At 37.2% G+C, this 21,567-nt stretch overlaps 1 protein-coding gene across 1 annotated transcript; it reads left to right on the plus strand.

Moving 5' to 3' along the window:
• The first annotated feature begins 2,392 nt into the window (after nucleotides 1–2,392).
• Nucleotides 2,393–21,209, plus strand: IBSP (integrin binding sialoprotein). Its single transcript, XM_026698352.2, has 7 exons — nucleotides 2,393–2,500; nucleotides 5,136–5,200; nucleotides 10,486–10,536; nucleotides 10,637–10,708; nucleotides 13,143–13,211; nucleotides 17,199–17,315; nucleotides 20,068–21,209. Exons 2-7 carry the CDS (start codon nucleotides 5,147–5,149, stop codon nucleotides 20,608–20,610), a joined length of 906 nt encoding a protein of 301 aa, XP_026554137.2. The 5' UTR covers nucleotides 2,393–2,500; nucleotides 5,136–5,146; the 3' UTR covers nucleotides 20,611–21,209.
• Nucleotides 21,210–21,567: the final 358 nt, after the last annotated feature.

Here is a 21,567-nt window from a genome sequence, read left to right on the forward strand (position 1 = left end):
TAAGGAAATTTCTTTTATGCTTTCCGAACTAGAAATGACATTTCTGAGCTTTATTGCATACTTTTAATCTATAAAATAAATCAAATAGGAAGTATTTGATAATACTGGCATAATTTGTTGACAACAAAGTTATGATTTCAAACTTGCTGCTTGATCATTCTGCCCAAGGCTTTGCCCAATATTAACATCCAGCTAACAGCCTGTAGTTTCGTGGGTTTTCCTTCTTCTCTTTGTGAAGATGGTGACAATAAATATTTTCAATAATTCCAAAGAATTCTAAATGAAATAAAAGACATAAAGAAGATGTATCATCCTGGGGATCATTTTTCATCAAAAGAAAATATTTCTTTACCCAAGATATAATTCACAAAGAGAATTTGAGCTGTCATCGGATGTGCTGATGATAGATAGTTTGGAGTGATGCTTCAAAAATGGGAAGTTTTATTTTAACAGAGATGTTTATATCTGAGTACATGAAACATCAAAGTTTTGAGTTGTGATATTGCTGACTTCTACTTTCTGGGGAAAAATGAAGACAAGAGCAGTTTTATATATGAACATATAACATTGCAATATATGGAATCCAATATAGGCCCATCTAACTTTATATGGTTAACACAACTCTATGTAGTTTCAGAGAGAAATTGTTCCAGCCATATTTAAAGATGTTTATACCATGTTTTCCCTCAAATAAGACCAGTCTTATATTAATTTGTGCTCCAAACGATGCATTAGGGCTTATATTCCAGTTATTTCCAGGGGAATACAGTACTAAATGTGTCTGTCTGATTGACGATCTTACCTGGGGTTTATTTTTGAGGTAGGATTTATATCCTGAAAATTCATGCTAGGGCCTATTTTTCAGTTGGGTCTTATTTTCAAGGAAACAGGGTACTAACTCATTTTGTTTAATTTAGCTTCTTGTAGACATCTGAGTCGATGCTATGAGTAAAAGGATGCTATTGGCCTGTGGCAAACTATGACAATAGCCATGACCAGGGGAGCTTTTACAGAACGTTGTGTTGGGTATTACTTGTATGATTTCCTAGATCAGGAGGCACTGTATGGTCACTCATGCTTTGATCGTCTTTTGAAGGGGCTACTTAAGTCCACTGTATTTGGGGTTGCCCTTGAAGAACATCTGGAAGATGTCCAAAATGTGATAGTACTGGGAAACATGGCTGTTTCTTAATTCATGTTGATACCATTTGCTTCATGCAATGCACTGATTCGTAATCAAGTACATATCAAGGGGGTGATCCTCACCCACAGTATATAGTTCTTCATGGCCTGGGGCCAAAATACTCAAAAGACCTACTGCCTCTACCTGTCCCTACTCTACCCTTATTAATTCTGCTGGTGGTTCTGTCAAATAAAGAATGCCATCCCAAAGAACCCAGGAACTGTGCTTTTTCTGTCACGGAACACCTTACCACCAGAGATCAGAATTAAGATCAGGCATTTGAATCACACAATTAACAAAGCTCACAGGGTTTGCTCACAGGAGGCTTTTACCCCTGGCTGCCATTTTTCTTTTTTATCTTGATTACGTGTGATATTTTTACAATTATTTATACTATTGTTATTGAAACTGCTGTTCAGAGTTGCTTCGGTGAGATGAGGGGCCATATAGACAGAAATAAAGACAAACAAATAAATATTGATCCAGCTCAACTTCTTATCATTTTAAATATTCTTACTAGGAAAGCTTACTAGGAATATCTTGGAATATCTGGGAATGCTTTTTTTCTACATTTCTGTGGCCTTAAGTTTTCTGTGCTCTGGAGATATATGCTGTATGAAATACCTTAGCCACACAAAAACAGTGAGTATGAAATGCACAATCAACTGCTAGTTGAAAAATAATTACACACACTTATTCATTTGTCGTCATTTACGTTTATTCAAAGAACCCCTAGTAATACAAATAAAGGGTTAAAATGACCTTTCAAGAACAAAGTCAGCTGTAATCCATGTTCAGATGAATTGTCCCTCCGACATTTCACTTGCTTTTTATTTGCAGTTTTATAACAGAGTGAACATTCCTTCTGTACTTGTTGCCTAGTCTACCTCTCTCCCACAGAAGAAACACACACACATGCACACACACACACACACACACACACACACACACAAAACTAATGATCCCAATATTGAGTTCAATTCAAACCCAGACCATCATTATAGAGTTCAGCGTCCAAACCTATTCATCTCTAGCTCAACCCTTCAATTAAGTGGAATGATCCAAAACTTTGGGCACTAAAACAGCTCTTTATGTTTGAAAGTGACATCTGTGACTAGGGAAATGGTTGAAGTTTGGAGATTTTTCTGGTAAGAGTCCACTTGCTGACATCATGCAAGGAAAGCGCTGATTGGCTGGTGGAGGGTAAAAATAGTGTGCGTATCCCAGTAGGTTGGCCAAGAACAAACAGATGCTCTGTTAAATCTCTGTTCCCTGACTCCTTGGAGACCGATCTCCATCCTGCAGGACTGCAGCCTGGTAAGTGACGGGCAATTATATTGGTTCTTTGCAAGCAATGAAGTTTCTGACATTGCTTAATCCATGCAATTTTTGATTTTTGACTCTGTTTTTAAGATAGTATTTTTGCTTTGCAGTTATGAATTTCTCATTACTTCTGTGATTTAAAACAGTGATTTATCGAGCCACTATATTTTGCTTGCTGTATTTCCATTAGATTAATAAGGCTGGGATTTTACACTGTAACAACCATAACACAGAGACAGTCTAGTTTTTCCTTTTCTTTAAAACACTTAGCTAGATTTAATTTAGAATGATTTCTCTCAGGAACTGGGGAAAGGGCATGGTGATGGAAAGAGAGATGATTTTATAGAGTCAACATTATTATAACAAAGAAACTTGGTATTTAGTCAATACACTGTGTTTTTATGGCACTTCTCCTGCATTAACTAAGGATGAGGCAGGTTGTAGTCTTCCAAAATTACTAAACTCCAACATTGAGCAGTTAACACGGTCCATAATAATAATAGGAATTGCTATCCATCTGGAGGGCCAAATTGGGCCTCCCCACCGCCTTCTTTGATGAATAAACTCCTAAACATAGTTCTCTATAATGCAGATAGAGATGAACCCAATACATTTCATAGTCCACAAAATTATTGTTCAAATGTTCCCCAGTCATGAAATTATTAAAGATCATTTGTCTGCTACACAAAGATAATGCGTACAACATGGAATTTGTAGCTAACTGTTCGTGTAGTAGAAACAAAAATATAAATATGGATGTCACCAATTAAATATATTGCTTATGTTAGGCCTTGGAATATTTTCTAGAAGGTCTGAATATAGTTAAAACTAACCATTATATATGTTCATATTCTTTTATAGACTTTATATGCTTCACTGAATTTTGTTTCTTTCAACTTGTTTAAATACAAATTGTAACAAAGCACATTAGGTATGGATTAACATGGCACTCTTTTAACAAGGTTTATTCCACTTACAGATACTTTTACTTAAATAAAGCTGTCACTAGCCCTAATGAAGCTGGCAAAATTGTTCCAGGGCAGCTTCATGAACAAATTCTGAAATTTAATGGATAATTTTTAGCAACAGAGAAATGGCATGCAATTACTCTTGTGTTTCTTAAGACTCTGAGATCTGGAAAATCCTTTTTCAATTTGGAACTCTGCAGATGTTTTGGTGTCCAACTTTCAAAATGCTGGTTGGAAATAAATACATCTGGGTGTAATCAGGTTGTGAAAGTCTATTTCACCATTTTAAAACCTGTTATTTCATATAAAGCAAAGCTTGGTAATCATTCTCCAAAAAACCATGTTCCATAATAGCTCCTTAGCCTTTTAGATTCCTTGGGTTCAAAGAAATATACCTTTTAGCTCAGCATTGTTTGTAAAAAGATGAAATGCATGTTGTTTGTGCTGATGACCCAAAAGAGATTAGCCAGAAATGCAATGAATATATTAATAAATACATTTATGTGAGGGCTGTAACAATTTGTAAATCAGAAATCAATTCCCAGCAAAAAATGTAAGAATTGCTGATAAAAAATAAGCTCAGGCCTCATCTTTTTTTCCCAATATTTGGAAATCATTGAGATTGCCCTCAGGTCTTTGAAGCAACATTACATGACTGTGGAACAGTCTAGAGAGGCTGTAATGGTGGCCTTCCAATGCTGTTCATAGGGTTGCCTCTGCTCCCTTAGCCCATTCTTTCTTCCAGTAATGCCATCATGTACTTCCACATCTGGACAGAAATAAATAAACATGAAAGAACTCCAAGCATAAAGTTCTCTATGAATTTTCTCCTTCATTCAAGGCACTGCCACAGCCTGAAAGTTGGCTCTGAGGTAGCCATATGGAGGTACACCAAAAAAATAATCATGAGGAGAAACTGAATGTGTCACTTAGAGAGATGGGGACTCCCCCCATCCAATATTCAGAGAATTAGCTCAATCAGTGGATGGAAACTCAAAATTCAGATGTGACACGATTTGTCTCCCTCATCCACCATTTTTAATACAATTTAGTTAGCATGAGTTAGCCATGGAAATCTAGATTTTATAATACATAAACTGCTGGTATAAATCTGTATTTAAATCTGTATTTAAATCTGTATACTAAATCTAATATTTCTAAATTTAACTTAGAATGTTTCTAAATTTCTGCAAGAATGGACAGTTTATTATTACATTTTTATCCTGCATTTACATATATAAAACTCAAGGTGGCCAACATACCTATTTTCCCTACAACAATCCTTTGAGGTAGGTTGGGCCAAGAGAGAGTGACTGGCCCAAAGTCACCCAGCTGGCTTTCATGCTTAAGGTATAACCACAACTCTCAGGTTTCTGGTTCCTAGGCTAACATCTTAACCACGATGTTCAACTCACCCTCACTTAAATATCAAGTATAGAAAAACCAATGTTAAAAAGCTTTCCCTGTCATTAATCGAAGGTCTGTATAATTTACTGATGAAATCAATCAATCATTTGTCAAAATCCTATGAGAAGTCCCAACAAATATATTTCTGATATTATTTGAACAGAATTGTAGAAATTGCCTATCTTTAACATCTTCCAATTTTCTTTATCTTCCTATTTGGAGATATATTTTATTTTACTTTCTTTCTTTTTCAGACACCGGAAAAATGAAGACAGCCCTGCTTTTCCTCTGTATTATAGGAATCACTTGTGCCTTCTCTGTGAGTAAAAATAACAATACTTTATCCTGGCTAGGATATATATTGTATTGTGAATATTCATTTTAATGTCCACTCATTGCTTTATTACTAGTAATATATTATCATTATTAATTAGTTTGAGAAGTTTTTCCACAACTTAACAGATTTCAAATCCATTATAATATTTTGATTTTTAAAATCTATCAATTAATTAATATTTATCATGCTAATATAAAATAAATTTTCACCAAATGATAAATCATTTTTAGGTTCAGTTCTTTTGGGACAAATTATTACCCATTGATTTTGTTCTTTTTTTAAAAAAAATGCACCTGTTTATTCACCTATTATCTATTTATGCTTTTATGTATTTTTCTTTCTAGCCTTCTCTACATTTGCTTCAATCAGCTTTTATCTCTGGCAATTAACACTATTAATCTACTGGCTGCAACTGATTATTCTGGATGAGGAATATGTATCTATGAATTCAGAATTTTGAATAGCTGAGGTGAACATCTTGATCCATATTGGCTACGTTTGCCGAAAACTGTTTGTACGCATGGTACTTTTGCTGGAGCAATTGACAATTTTCCAGAGTAGGCATTTGATCTCATAAAGCATTTCCTTTAAATTATTCATATTTATACTCCAACTGCACAGCCATGCAGTATCCTTTAGAACAAATATATTTTAAAAAGCAAGATAACCCCATAAAGAATTATTTCAAATTATTTTATAGTAATATAAATTCATAGATCTGTCTGTTTTTATTTTAAAAAAATGAAGCTTTGCCCAATTCCATTTGAGGTACCAGTTGTGCCTTTTCCTATTCCCCTCAGGTGAGGGGAATAGAATAGAATAGAATAATTCTTTATTGGCCAAGTATGATTGGACACACAAGGAATTTGTCTTGGTGCAAATGCTCTCTCGGTGTACATAAAAGAAAAGATACATTCATCAAGAGTCAAGAATCTGTAGGTTTCAGACAACCATTTATGCCCTGGAAATCTGATGGCTTGATTAATTCAATGCACTGTATGTGCGGCTACTCTTGAAGACCACTCAGAAGCTTCAGCTGGTCCAGACCATAACAGCATGGGTAGTGTTCCGCGTGCCTGGGTATGCCCATGTAAAACCTTTGCTTCATGAGTTGTACTGGCTGCCAATTCTCTTCCAAGTGTGATTCAAGATGATGGTTGCTATGTGTAGATGACATTGTTACAGGGCAGGGGTGTCAAACTCGTTTTTGGCTGGCAGAGTGTTGCTGGAGGCCATGGAGGCTGAAAATGAGGCACCCCCTCATTTTTGTCTGCCAAAGTGCATCCATCCCATCTCCCACTCCCACTCCCTGCCCCCCGCCAGCCCACGGAGAACTACAATGCTGATTTGGCCCCCAAAGAAATCCAGTTTGACACCCATGTCATAGGATGTTGTACTTGGGGGAAATCACTTGTCACACATGGTAGCTGCTTGGCTGATTTGATCTAGCAGAGTTGACATGCTCTAAGTCCCATTGATTGAATGATGCCACCTATTGAGGATTTGGAAGCATTTCTTCTCTTTAGCAGTGCCTGCCTCTGAGATAAGGTACTTCCCAAGATCAGGACAGCCTCCGCCTCCTAGTATTTTGAAGGCTTTTTGTTGAGTCTTTTAGTGAGGAATTTTGATGCCTCTTTCTTTCCTTTCCTTGTTCCCATTTCGGTTTCTTTTCTCTGCTAATGTATCGCTGCTCTTTTGTTTTGTGTTGTTTTTGTGTATTGTGTTGCTCCTGGTTTTAAAATGTCTATCAAATTGTAAATCACCCAGAATCCCTGGGAGTCAGACAGCATATAGATTTAATTTTAAAATATTTACTATTATAATTATCCTTCTCATCAAATAAGCACAGTCAATTGATAGGATGTTGGCTATGGAATTTTTGGCCCTGTCAGTCTAAACATGAATCAACAACTTGTTGATTGCAAAGAGCCTAATATTGTATTAGGAAACATGAATCATAAATGTATATTCATTATAGAACAATTATAATAAAACTCACACGTATAAATGCCAGTAATCATTTGGCCAAAATTCTACCCATGCACAGGACGAAAATAAAAGCATATTTAAGGTAAATTAGAGGTTTGCAGAGCTATGAAAAAATTTTGTGGACAAGTAGGTAGAAGGAGAAACAAGAAAATAGAAACCTAAACCCCCCCAATGTAGGTTCAGTTTGTTCACAATAGGCATCAAGGTATTCCTAGGGTCAAAATTCAAGACCATGGCTGCAATGGTGTGATCAAAGTGTAACTTTTTCAAAATGCATTGCACATGGACACACGTGAAAAATACAGGCAGAACTTTGATCGCAAAGTCCCAGCTGCCATCTTGATTTTTTGCCCCCACCCTACAGACCCCCTCCCCTGATGGAGGACAGTTTGCTCATTGAGTCATTGGATGGGGAGGACAAAATTAAATGAACTTGATGAATGAAATGGAGAATCCTGCAGAAGGACACAGCAAGCATGAATTCTTAATATGATGTTGTTCCACGAATCTTTTTGTAGCAAATTCTGTTTGATTTTCTGTTTAATTTCCAAGTCACTACATATTAATAGATTGGCTTTAGTCCATATTATTAGAACCTTACCTCGATATACTGCCCTGTCCCAGGTGACATACTACAAGAAAGCTAATTTGGTACAGGATCCAAGCCACGGGGGAAAAAATGTCATAGGGAAAAACTTGAAGGAATTGAGTAGGTTTAACATCATAAAAAGATTACTTGATTACTCAATACTTTTGTGAGACCCTCAATACTTTCGTGAGAATTGTTAGATAGAAGAATGGATGGATGGGTGGGTGGATGAATGGATGGGAGAGAGGTCAGGAGAATCTATTGCACAAAGAAGTTGCCTAGTGGATCTTCTTTTTATGAGATCAGACTTCATCTAAATATTTGTAGAAATTTACCCTTCCTGTAAGTTTTCAAACAGATACCAAGCAACACCCTAGCCATAAATAATCTAAGACAGTGAGATTGAAACAGAGTGCAATTATGCAGATTTTTTAAGGGGATGCTTCATTTTGAGAGAGATTTGAGAAAAGCACCTCTTAAGGCTGCTTTATGGAATGACACAGTCCATTCATTTCTAAAAACAAAGCTCCTTCTTGTTTCCATGAATCTCATCTGAAGACCTGATAGTTCCAACAGCCTTTTCAAGGACTGGTTGACAATTCAAGATAACAGGAACTACTGGTGCTGTAGCTTTGCCTGAACTTTGGTGAACTGTTTTTTCCTACACAGCACAAACCACTTTGCCAAGGCAAAACCAAATATTTCATGCAAGCCTGTTAGATAAGCAACATCTTTGACCAAACCCACAGTTTCATGGTTTGTTAAACTGAAGACAAATGAAGTATAGAGGTAATATCAGCCAGGTACTTCATCAGAGCAAGTATGATCTATCCTGCTTCCTTTTGCACTTTGCACTGAAATTCTGAATCTGAACGGTGTAATATATGTCCTTTGGAAGATGCACTTCATTTTGTTTCTTAAACTTTGCCAAATTGATATGGTTGGATAAATGGAATAAGTCAAGCTAGCTACTCACTTGTTGGTAGCGTAGATATTTATTAATTTTCATGGAATCCCAAGAATAAGGTATCATTTAAGTTTAATGTTCTATAAGTAGCATATTACAAATAGTTAAAAGAAATCTATCACCTAAGGCAGTTATAGAAACATCCGCACATTTATTTTTAAAAACACTCTTGTTGTTACACTATATTTAGGATATAACTGAATGATAATGATAAAGCAATGGAGTGTAATTATTCATATCCCCAAAGTAGCGATCATATCTTATACTTCCATGGTAAAGGAAGAAATCCTGTTCAATCCAGCAGCTGAATTTTCTGTCAGTTAGCTATGCCATCTAGTGGAAAATAGTAGGAAAAAGAATTCTATGTATTGTCAATATCAGTCTTTTGCCGGATCGCATAATGCATACCTGCATTACATAAACATTAATATTTCATCAGGAAATTGCACAACTCTTGATTAGCAACTCTTCCTTAAATTCAAAGCTATCTGCTATATAACATAAGTGCAAACTAACAATGTCCTAACAATTCCTTGGAATTATACAGCAGTCACTCATTATTTCTTGGCATCTGACTTAAGCTACAATAAACACACACACAACAAATGATTATATTTAGCCTATAAAACCATTGTCCCTTTTCGCCATCAGTTCATTTTTAGGCATGTGCAAAATGGGTAAATTCAGGAACAATTTGGGAACAAATGGGTGAATTTTGCATGTTCCCTCTCAACTTCATTACATGCTTAAGATGGATGAGCAATAGTTCTGAGGTTAAGTTCAGTTCCCAACCTCTTCTGGAAAAACTAAAAATATTCCTACCTGAAACAGTCCAGTTATAATAGTCTGTCTCAGTATAAAGCAGGTTGTTATTGAAGATATTGTTAAGTTAGATCACTGATCTCTCTAAATATTGCTAACTCTACCAAGAAGTAGCTTTGCTGGTTCTAGACATATGTGTTTTCCAGCCTGCAATTTTGTTTAGAGTCACACTATCTCTGTCCTACTTTTACAAGAAATGTTTAAAAAGCAAATTCAGATCCTATAGATATATAGATAGCTTTTACCAAGGGTAGATAATAAAACAGTGCTGTTTACATGCTCAGCATATCATCACTTCGCTCTATGATGGCCAGGTTAATATTCCTTTAGTGTTATTTGCTGTTTCTATAACAGAATACCAAAATAACAAAAGAGTTGGAAGGGATCTTGGAGGTCTTCTAGTCCAACCCCTGCTCAGGCAGGAAACCCATTTCAGACAAATAGTTTCATTTCATTTCAGTCCAGAATCGCACTTTTACTGTACTACTCCTGGATTTATTGAATCTGTTTATTGAAACTGAAAAAAAAAAAAGGGTTTTGATGATTAGAATTGTTTGTGATGATAGAAGTACTGTTTGTTATGCCTTATTCTAGTTCAAAGGACCAGTGATGTTTAAGTTCTTATCTGTACAGAAGAAAGTCAGAAGTTTTTCCTTTTAGTCTTCTGTCTGTTCAGGGATTTTTGTTTATTTGTTACTCCATTTCTCCTTTTAAATCTTTTTCTTTGTATTGTTTTTTGTATTTGATATTTTTTTGAAATTTAATACATTTTTTTCGGGGCGGGGGACATCCAGACCACATTTCAGGAAATTAGTATAGAGGCTGACACCACAATTAAGTTCGCAATACAACAAAAATAAAAGCACTCCCTTTTAAAAGTTATCTCCTCTTCTGTTGTAGTCAAAACACTTCCGGAGAAGATTTAAGTCAGAAGATTCAGAAGAAAATGCAGTAAGTGGCAACATTCTTGAATTTTTATTTTGCTACTAAGCGTAGCATTTTTTTTCCTTTAGATTAAATTATTAAAATGTCTTTCTTTTTATTTTGGCAGGTGTTCAAGAACAGATACAGGCATTTTCTTTATAGATATCCTTACTTCTACCCACCTATGAAAAGATTCCAGGTAAATACAATTTTAAACAAACTTTTAAACTCCAGACGGGGGTTTCCACAGAGGGATGGATCAGGAAATGCAAGATGGCAACTTCAACAGTACAATTGAAGCCTGCCCCACCCTTTTTTGGGGTATGCAACACATGTACAAAGAGAAGCGGGTCTTTGATTGGACAATTGTGGCTGCCATCTTGACTTTTGGGAGATGTGATCCAGATTCAAATCTTTAAAAGCATCCATCAAAATAATATATTTCTGGAAGGATTTCTTTCTTCCATTGTTAAGGAGACAAGTGGGATGTTAAAGAACATCCATAAAGCAGTGGTTTCTTATGGACAAGTTGGGAGTAATGCAGGGGCCTGTTAATTATATGTTTTCAAACATGGGTCATGTAAAGAACTAAAAATTGTCTTCTGGGAAAGGTTGCCTCAGCAGAACAGTGGTTTGGCATCTCTGTTAGGGACAACAGAGATATTTTTATATTGATCAGTGGTTTTGCAGCCTTGGGCAACTTATTGTGTATCCTTCTTGCTTGTCTTATTATTCCTTATGGATAATATAAAGATTAACCCTGAACATCTATAGTTTTCTTAAAAGCCTGGAAGAGCTATTCAGCCCGCACTTTTGGAAAGAAATAATATTTTCTGACTTTTACGGTCGCATGAAAGAAATTGACGTAATCTAAGAGCACTGCAAAACTGCTAAGCCATGTTTAAGCTGGAAAAAATTATCTTTCAAAGGCCTCTTTAGTAAAATAAGCTAGTGGCTTATACAATGCAATCTACACTGAGCTGCAGGGTTTCAGACAGGAGTCCTTCTAGGGAAAATTAGAGATGATCGTAGAATCCAGAGATTCTATGACAAAATCAAATCTCCAGGCATGTTAGTATCCTATGAGAACTTTCAAGGTTGACTGCTGAACTAATATAAACACTACTAGCTCTTTAGATACGAATTAGAACTTGGAATATGCAAGTCTGCATGATGGTAAAGAATTCAAAAACTTGCAATCATTGGTTACCTCACTACAAGGTATACAGGTAGTCCTTGACTTACAACCACAACTGACAAACAGATAACAGATAATAGATAACAAATAATCAGAGTAGGAAGAGACCTTGTAGGTCATCTAGTCCAACCCCCTGCCCAAGTGGGAGACCCTACACCATTTCTGACAAATAGCTGTCCAATCTCTTCTTGAAAGTCTCAAGTGATGAAGCTCCTACAGCTTCCGAGGGCAAGCTGTTCTATTGGTTGATTGTTCTCACTGTCAGAACTGAACCCACCCTTTCTGTTGCTAAGATAAACAGTGGTTAAATGAGTTTTGCCCCATGTTGCAACCTTTCTTGCCACAGTTTTAGGTGAACCACTGCAGTTGCTAAGGTACTAGTGTGGTTGTTAAATGAATCTGGCTTCCCCATTATCTTTGCTTGTAAGAAGGTCATAAAATTCTGGGACGCTGCAACCGTCATAAATATGCCAAGCATCTGAATTTTGATCACATGACCATGGGGATGCTGCAACAGTCGTAAGTGTGAAAAACGGTCATAAGTCACTTTTTTCAGTGCCATTGTAACTTTGAACTGTCACTAAATGAACTACAAGTCAATGATTACCTGTATTCCTGTATCGCCTCTATTTTTTTTTTTAAGTCCAGCAACAAAAACATCTGAAATCTGGGCTCTGAAGTACTGGAAAAGCTACATAGACTTCAGCAGGGGTATCAAACTCCATTTCATTGAGGGATGCATCAGGATTGGGTTTGACCTTGGAGGGCCAGGTGTGGGCGTGGCCATGGTGGGCATGGCCAATGCAACATCACTCATGTCGGGTGCACCTGTGCTACCACGTGCTAAGACAGGACTTCCCCCAGACCCTGCCTCACTTTCATTACAATCTCTCTCCTTCCTTCCTTCCTTCCTTCCTTCCTTCCTTCCTTCCTTCCTTCCTTCCTTCCTTCCTTCCTTCTTTCCTTCCTCCCTTCCTTCCTTCCTTTTCTTCTTTTTCCTTCCCTCTTTATTCTCCTTTCTAATTCCTTTTCCTCTTTCCTTATTTTTCCTTCCTTGCTCTCTTCCCATCTTCCCTTCTTTTTCTTTACCTTTCCTCTTTCTCTTTCTCTTTTTCCTTTCCTGTCCCTTCTTGCATGCTCAAATGCAAAAGGGGAAACATTTCTCCTTTTGTTTTGTTTTTAGTTTGTTTTGCTAGCCCTCTGTCAGCAAAAAAATGGAGGTATCGCGGGCTGGTCCTTTGCTGTTTCCAGGCCAGCTCCGTGGGCCAGATCTAAGCACCCCGTGGGCCAGATCTGGCCTGCGAGCCTTGAGTTTGACACCCCTGGACTTGAGGGTTGCTGTATACGTAGGGAAGATCAAAAGTTGATTGCTTTTCTGTAAGGAAGCATTCATGTTGTTTGGGAGCAAATGCCTCAGAACTGTCTCTCTTTTCAGTTTAACAGTGACTCATCTGAAGAAGGTTTTGGTGGCAATAGTTCAGAGGAGGAAGAGGAAGAAGAAGGGGTAAGGAATGTGTCTGGTTTTATTCAAAACAAAACCAAGGAGCATTGTTTTAAAACCCTATACTCTGTGAATGGTTATGGTGAAGATTAGTAACTGACCACAAGTTTCTATTCTGGTTTGCTGTTGTATTTTTTTAAAGTTTAAGTCATCTAAACAAGCAGCAACCTTGTAGATACAGTAAAAGCTATCAGGATCCACAGGTCTGGAGAGAAAACATTTTTTGTCCATTTATTCAAGAACAATTGCTGGGGTCCCAAAGCAACACTCTCTCTCTCTCTCTCTCTCTCTCTCTCTCTCTCTCTATATATATATATATATATATATATATATATATGTGTGTGTGTGTGTGTGTGTGTGTGTGTGTGTGTGTGTGTATTTGTTTTCTTAAGTTTTCACGGGTACTTACATGTATGGTATTCAGCTTTGTTCGGGTATTTTCCCATGTCATTATAGTTGTGCTTTTAAAGTTGTAGCAACATTTCAGCAGAATCTCATCTGCCATCATCAGGCTTCTGTATTGCGTTCGTGACAGATTGAACAGGTTGAAAAAAGACCTGAAAGCATGAATAGAAGAGATGATTCCACCAGACTGTCAATTATTTGGAAGCCTGCACTCACAAACAAAAAAATCTCCACACCAGAAGCCAGGCAAACACCTGGGCACAAACAGATCCCCCTGACACCTCCAGCTCAAACACACCCCAGCCAGGCACCCAGATGAAACCTAGCTTCCTAATAAATGATAGCTGTCCATTTACTCAGAGCCAAGCCGCACTAAAAGCCTCCAATACAGGAACACAATGTTGCCAGCCAATCAAGACAAAAAAAGCCACAAAACAGACAGAAGATATTAGAAACACCAATCAAGCAGAACACAGCAAATTCCAAGACCAATAAACACAGAACAAGATTCTCAACCAATCAGGATGAAGAAAAAAACATTCTGGCACAGCAGCAGGCTAGCCCCAAATTTAAAACTGAAACGGCTGTGAAAGTCTGACTCACAGACGAACACAATACAGAAGCCTGATGATGGCAGATGAGATTCTGCCGAAACGTTGCTACAACTTTAAAAGCACAACTACAATGATGTGGAAAGATACCCGAACAAAGCTGAATGCTGGCTGCTGGCAGGTACATGGAAGCCTTTCTATTTTTGTCATGATCTGCAAGCAACAAAATTCTGGATGGGCCATCAAAAATGAGAAATAAGTATTCTGCTCAGTTGGGTGGCAAGAAACTGGCCTGAATTAAGGAGATCAATGGTAGACAGACGGACAGACAAACAGACAGACAGACAGGCCCTGATAGTAGACACAGTACCAACAGCAGAGAATAGGTTCAAGGTTGAACTGTGGAGTCCTTGGAAGCAGACGTTTCACTACCTGACTAGGTAACCTCATAACTGCTATTGAGTGTGGATTTGGTTTTGCTTGATGATGTGCCATCAAGCCAGTGTGGACTCCAAGGGACTTTATTTTCAGAAAATGGTGCAGAATATATGTAGCTCAGAGTTGACTTGTGGGGTTTCTAGTGTTCTCTGAGTTTGTTTTCTTGTTGCAGATATTTCATTACCAAGAAAGGTAATGAATACCTTACCATATCACTGCATGAGAGCCAATTTGTACAAGGGGAAGTTGAGTTTATGAGACCTGGTCCAGTTTAGTGGTTAGGACACCAGAAACAAGGAGACCATGAATTCCAGTCCCAATTTAGGCATAAAAGCTGGCAGGGTGACTTTGGGCCTTTCATTTTCTCTCAGCCCAACTTACCTCATAACGTTGTTGTTGTGAGGAAAATAGCAGGAAGAAGGAATATTAGATAAGTTTGCAACCTTGAATTACCTATAAAAGTATAAAGGTAGGATTTTTAAAAAAAAAAAAACTCTAAAATGCATACATGCATTTATGTACATCATCCCTTCAGATTTCTTGCCTAAATATGTAGAGGTTGGAGAGAGACATCAATAGGGCAATAGGTACTCCAACTTTGAGTTTTCAACACGTTCAGACACTTGACTTCATGAAGTTATTGTCTTTCTCAAATCCATTTCAGTGGTTTTATTCCAGGCTATGTCCTGTCTTGACCTAGGCAGAACCTCAACAACATTTAAATAAATAATCCTATAACTGCTGTTATATGGGGGTCACGGTGACCTCTGGTAGCTATCCAAATAGTTAGCCACACCCTGCAATTTTGCAAGTCCTTTCGATTGAGAGGAAAATAACTTCAATTTTTTTTATGGTATCACATTTCAACTTATTTTTAAGCATTTTAACCATCTGATCTTAAGTGCAGCTTCACTCACATATAAATATTTAGGTTGGTCTGACCAGCAGTGTGCTAGAATAATATTGCAAAACATGACGTTCTGCCAATTTTGTAGAAAGATATTATCAGAGTTCCAAGCAACTGTGCTTGAGATTCAATTTCATCCAAAAATTTTAGACTAAATTTTTTCAGGGTATCCTTCAAATATCAGGTCATGGATTGATGGCTTTTATACCATGTGTCCTATAGTACATCCCTCCAAAACTACAATTAGGTATTAATATCAGCTTTGGGGAGTAGTTTGAAATTGCCAATGAAAATTGGAATGCTACCATTTGAGAATCTTGTTTATAAGTGCAGGGATGCCACAGGAACAACTTCAGAAAATATTCTGTTCTCCACACCAATCATGATCATAAGCACCAGAATTGTAAGAAAACCACTGTCGATTGCCCTTTCTAGAAACTTGTAACTTGACTGCTTAGCCAACTATCTAGGGACTAAGATTTGTATGAGAAGCCCTTTTGTACATATCACTAGATAAGAATTCCAGGCACTTGACAGGCACGAGTGTCAAACTCAAGGGCTGGATCTGGCCTGCGGGGTACTTAAATCTGGCCTGTGGGGTTGCCCTAGAAACAACAAAGGACTGGCTTGCAGTGCCTCTGCCAGTAAAACAGAACTCGTGTGTGTGTGTGGTCCCCCTTGAGCTCTGTTTTCACTGGCAGAGGGTGGCAGGAGGCTGAAAACGGAGTTCAGAAGCCCGTTTTCACTAGCAGAGCACTTGGGCCATCAGATAAGTCCCTGACATGAGTGATGTCAAGATGGCCATGGCCCCTGGCCTTGCCCAACCCAGCCATCAAGGTCAAACACAATCCTGATGTAGCCTTCAATGAAATCAAGTTTGACACCCCTAACATATAGAGGAAATGATCTATCAACCCATCTACCTCCATTTCTACCAAGAACGGGATTTGTTGTTTTGAGATCTATGTAGGAACTGTGTTCTAATTTTAGGAAAGGTATCAAGCCCCATTTTTACCTTAGATTCAAATATTTATCATTGTCATTTAGTGGCTTGAGTGGATTTGAGATGATGGGATGGTTTCAAGTTGAAGTATGTACTACCTTGTATCAGTAGTTTTATAAGCATTAGTACTATGAAAATATTGATAGCAAATATGATAACTAAAGTGTTTTTGTGATATGTAGAATTATACCTGTGAAAATATAAAGCAATGGTAACACCATCTTTAACCTCTGTGTTAACCTAAGATAATTTACTGAAATTCTCTATTGTTTTGTATGAAGGTTACATATTTGGCAGGTTACACTAACCAGCGTCATGTTAATGATGGAGATTACTGGAAATGGAAACGGGTAAACAGGACAAGAAAACAGACGTTATGCTACAATAACAGGGGTGTTGCATAGGATGATACGTAGCTTGGATAGATTGTGAACCGAGGAAAGGGGCAGAGACTGTATATTTGAACCTGTATAAAAAACCCAGCCCTCCTGGGGAAAATGTTTTCTGCCCATGGGCAGAATTCCCTTTTGCAAAAGCTTCATAATAAAGCTCTTATATATTGTTCATGTGTCTCCAGTATTCAGTTGTCTGAATACCTGAATGGTTGATTTTTATCACAGTTTTCATTTATGTATCTTTTGAAATAATATGCAGTGTGATATTCATATTGTTTAATGCCCCAACAGGGACAGTCAAATGAAGAAAATGAAGGGGGAAAGGGAAGTGAAGAGACTACGGTGGCTCCCACTACACCTGCAGCTGGAGATACGAAGACTGATGGAAATGCAGAACCTCCCGCAGAGGTGAGCAAGTTATGGGAATTTGGAATGCACCAAATCAAATAAAAACATTGTCATGGTCAAAGAGCTTTAAAACAAGCAGACAGACAGACAGACAGACAGAGACAGACAGACAGACAAAAAGGCATAGCAGGAAGCTGAGCTTTAGGATGCATCATCATCATCTGCTACATTTTTGGCTATAGAACAGAATTTGGGGTTGTTAAAAAGTACCTGAAACCTCTTGTTGGCTAATAGGAAACTATCATATTTTTCAGACTATAAGATGCTCCAAAGTATAAGACACACTTAGCTTTTGGGGAAAACAAAGGCGGTGGGGTGGGGTAGGAATATCTGTCTCTGTCTCCCAGCAATTTGCTTCCTCGCAGCAAACAGCCTGGTCAGCTTCAGCACAGCCTGATTTAGCACAAGCAGCTGATTGTCGGTTGGATCAGCCTCCCGACGATCAGCTGTTTCAGGCTGTAGGGATCACCATTGCCTATTGCTGAGCCCAAAGGAGGGGTCAAACGCATCATCAGTCCTGAGTCCCTGCACTTTCACGAGAAATCTAAGTCGAGCCCACCTTGAATTCTTTTCTTAACTCCCGCTCATTTCCGTTGACCGCTAGTAGTTCAGATTCTTGTAGAAAGCTGAAGCTTGCAATAAATCTTTATACTCATTTGAACTGCCTGAATCTCTTGATTTCCCCAGCACTTGAAAATCATCATCATCCTCATTAAATTTTGGTATAAGGCCAATTCAGATCCAATTCAGAAGGAGATGTGTACTCATTTCAATTTATTTCATGCCGCAAAAGCACACATAACATGTTATAGGAGTTTTGTGATACTTGGCCTGGGGCAGCCCAGAAGGAAAGTCATTCTGACATACCCTGTGAAGTGCACATGTCTTTGATATTTAGAGTAGATCAGTGGGGAAAGAGACAATGATTCTCCCTTCAAACATAATTGGAATTATACAGAAATTGAGTAGCTTATCTAGGTTGAACTGTAATTCTAAACCCAGAAGGCCTTTTGGGGGCTTGCAACAGTATATATGCATTGAATAAGAATTCAGTTGTATAAGCGGGTCTTTCAACTTTATGAATTTAAGATTCCCATAATTTTTATACAATCCATATTGGTGAAGGTTAAAATCAGACCATACATACTGGGAATGGGTACCTTTGTGGATCATAATTAGCTTCCTAATCTATCCCCCACTTTTTTAAAAAATATTTTTTATTATGCAATTTCCTTTGTTAAACATAAAATTCCCATATCCACAATGGCACTGTACTGTCTGGGTACAATCTCTTTCAAATACAAATAACAAACCTTATACAGACATTAATTATAACCATTTTTCTCTGAATCTGTTCACCATAATCTTCCCTTACCCTTATTAAACATTTTCCATTATTTAATTGAACACTCTGTTCAGTTTTATCATATAATTCATTGGAATACTCATCTCTAATGATCTAAGTGCTAGAGCCCACTGTAACTACATAGCCAAAAAGGCATTAAGAGTTAACCTAATCCTATGTAGCTTTTTCTCTGGTAATATCACACTACTAACAAAACATTTGCTAGACCAATACTTGAATACAGCTCATCTGTCTGGAACCCACATTACGTAGCTGATATTAACACAGTTGAGAAAGTCCAGAAATATTTCACAAGAAGAGTTCTCCACTCCTCTACTCATTGCAGAATACCTTATGCCACCAGACTTGAAATTCTAGACCTAGAAAACCTAGAACTACGCCGCCTTAGGTCTAATCTAAGTATAGTATATAAAATCATACATTGCAATGTCCTACCTGTCAATGAATACTTCAGCTTCAACCATAACAACACAAGAGCACACAATAGATACAAACTCAAGGTTAACTGCACAAAACTTGATTGCAGGAAATACGACTTCAGCAACAGAGTGGTCAATGTCTGGAATACTCTAACTGACTCTGGTTTCTTCCCCAAACCCCAAAAACTTTAACCTTAGACTGTCTACTATTGACCTCACCTCTTTCCTAAGAGGTCTGTAGGGGGCGTGCATAAGCGCACCAAATGCCTACGGTCCCTGTCCTATTGTTTCTTTTTATTTTTCTCATATGTATCCATTTCATGTATTCATAACTATGTTTATACTTATACCTATTATCTTGTAAGCGATTGGCAAATCAAATAAATATCAGACCTTATAAACTTCACATTATTTATTTAAATACTCACTTCATTTTTATTTACATATCCTCCTTAATTTTATTTTTAAAAATATTTTTATTGCACTTTTTTCTCTTTACACATCTCAATCACATCTTTAACAGTACATCTTTGTTACAAATACACATATCCATAAATTTTTAATCATTTATATACATTTCTATACTTTCTTCTTATCTCTATAATTCTTATTCCTATTGTCCACCCATTCATACCAATTTTCTCATACCACATAATACTCTGAATCTTCTTTACCTTTTAACTCTAGGGTGAGTGTGTCCATTTCCACACATTCTAAAATCTTTTGGATTACTAGACCCTTATTCCAATATTGTGCAAATGTGATCCTCGCTGACGTAGTTATATGCAAGATCATATATTTTATCTTTTTATTATATATCCCTTTAATTATCCCTAAAAGGAACAATTCCGCCTTAAATGCTATTTGACAGTTAATTTTCTAACTTCTACTTCTATTTTCTAGCCATTGATAAAATAGTTCCCAAGTTAACTATCCCCCCACTTTTTTTTTATTTGCATCAATACAGATGCCAGGAGTAAAAGACCCTCTTCAGAAACCAGGGAAAGAAGGAGGTGATAAAAAGGTAGATAATGCTCCCAAAAAAGGTGCAAAGGAAGAAGACAGCGATGAAAATGAGGAAGAGGAGAACGAAGAGGAAGAAGAGGAGAAAGTAGATGAAAATGGAAGTGGTGCCAATGCCACCAGCACAAACAGCACCCTAGAAGAAACTGGAAACGGTGGAGAGGAGGAAGAAGAGGAAGAAAACGAAGCAACAACCATCAGTCTAACCACCTTGGTCACAACTGTCAACCCTACTGAAAGTACTACAGGTGAACAGTGGCAGGATGGGACCAGCCCTGCAGATCAGGGCCAATATGACACTACCACTGAAGATCCATGGGTGCATGATGCCACCACCACAAATGGATATGAAGTCCAAACTGATTATTACGGCAGTGAGAATGGGTACCCACGAGGAGATACCTTCAGAAACTATGAGGATGAGTATAGTTACTACAAAGGGCATGGATATGATGTATATGGCCAAGATTATTATTATCATCAGTGAAAAAAAATAGACATCCCTTGACATGCTGATTATATATTTTTGCATGTCGATTGTTCACGAAATCTACTCAGGAAAATGCATCACAATAGAATGGTGCTTGTAAAACAAGATAAACAATTGATATCTGGTATTCATACTAACTATGAAAATATACTGTTTTAAAGGTATGTCTTTGATCAATACTCATGTACCCATCGTGGATTTATAAATTGATTTATTTTAAAGAAACAATCATATTACAGATGAATATTATTTTGTTGCTCAACATCAATTTTTCTTTGGGATGGTGCTGGACCTGGACTAGGCTCCATATTAGCCTAGTTTTTGTCAAATGAAAATATTATTATCAGACTGAAGTTTGTTGTATAAAATAGATGGCCCATTCTTATATTTATATTAAAACTGAGTGTTAAGATATACCAACCAGATTAATTCCAAGTAAACATAATGAAATAAGTTAAACTTATCAGACTATTTCATTTGTTCTGAATTATTTTGTACTGATTAAGGTTATAATTTTGTTTACACTAGTTATAGATGAAAAATAAAATCATTCCTGCTACTACATTGCATTGAAAGCTCAGACTGCCATCAATAGGGTATTCTCATTCAAATATTGACTCTGGTTCAACTCTGCTTAAACAGTATGATCTCCATCCTCACGTTATCCACGGAAACTTCAAATCATGATCCCTAGAATATTTTTCAAACTAAGGATAGTTCTACAAAAGGAGGAAGGTGACTGAGTATATCCACATCTGCCATACGTTTCCCATAATATTTCCGGCATATATGTACTCGTTTTGATCACAGATCTGAACAAGGTCAACTCAACTGCATGCATGAAAAAAAACACAGAACCACACAGTTCATGATTAGCAATAAGAAAACATTTTAAAACATTCTAAAAATTCAAAATATATAGATATAATTTTATGGCTTAAGAGAATTTAATAC

The sequence above is a fragment of the Pseudonaja textilis genome, chromosome 6 (genome assembly GCF_049901715.1).
Source record: "Pseudonaja textilis isolate UNSWEBS1 chromosome 6, rPseTex1.2, whole genome shotgun sequence".
NCBI classification, from domain to species: Eukaryota; Metazoa; Chordata; class Lepidosauria; order Squamata; family Elapidae; genus Pseudonaja; species Pseudonaja textilis.

Excerpts from the sequence above, each read along its gene's own strand:
- IBSP (XM_026698352.2), top strand. The coding sequence starts at position 5,147 with ATGAAGACAGCCCTGCTTTTCCTCTGTATTATAGGAATCACTTGTGCC. Across the intron at positions 10,709-13,142 it reads CACCTATGAAAAGATTCCAG|TTTAACAGTGACTCATCTGA; the intron begins GTAAATACAATT and ends CTCTCTTTTCAG. Across the intron at positions 13,212-17,198 it reads AGGAAGAGGAAGAAGAAGGG|GGACAGTCAAATGAAGAAAA; the intron begins GTAAGGAATGTG and ends ATGCCCCAACAG.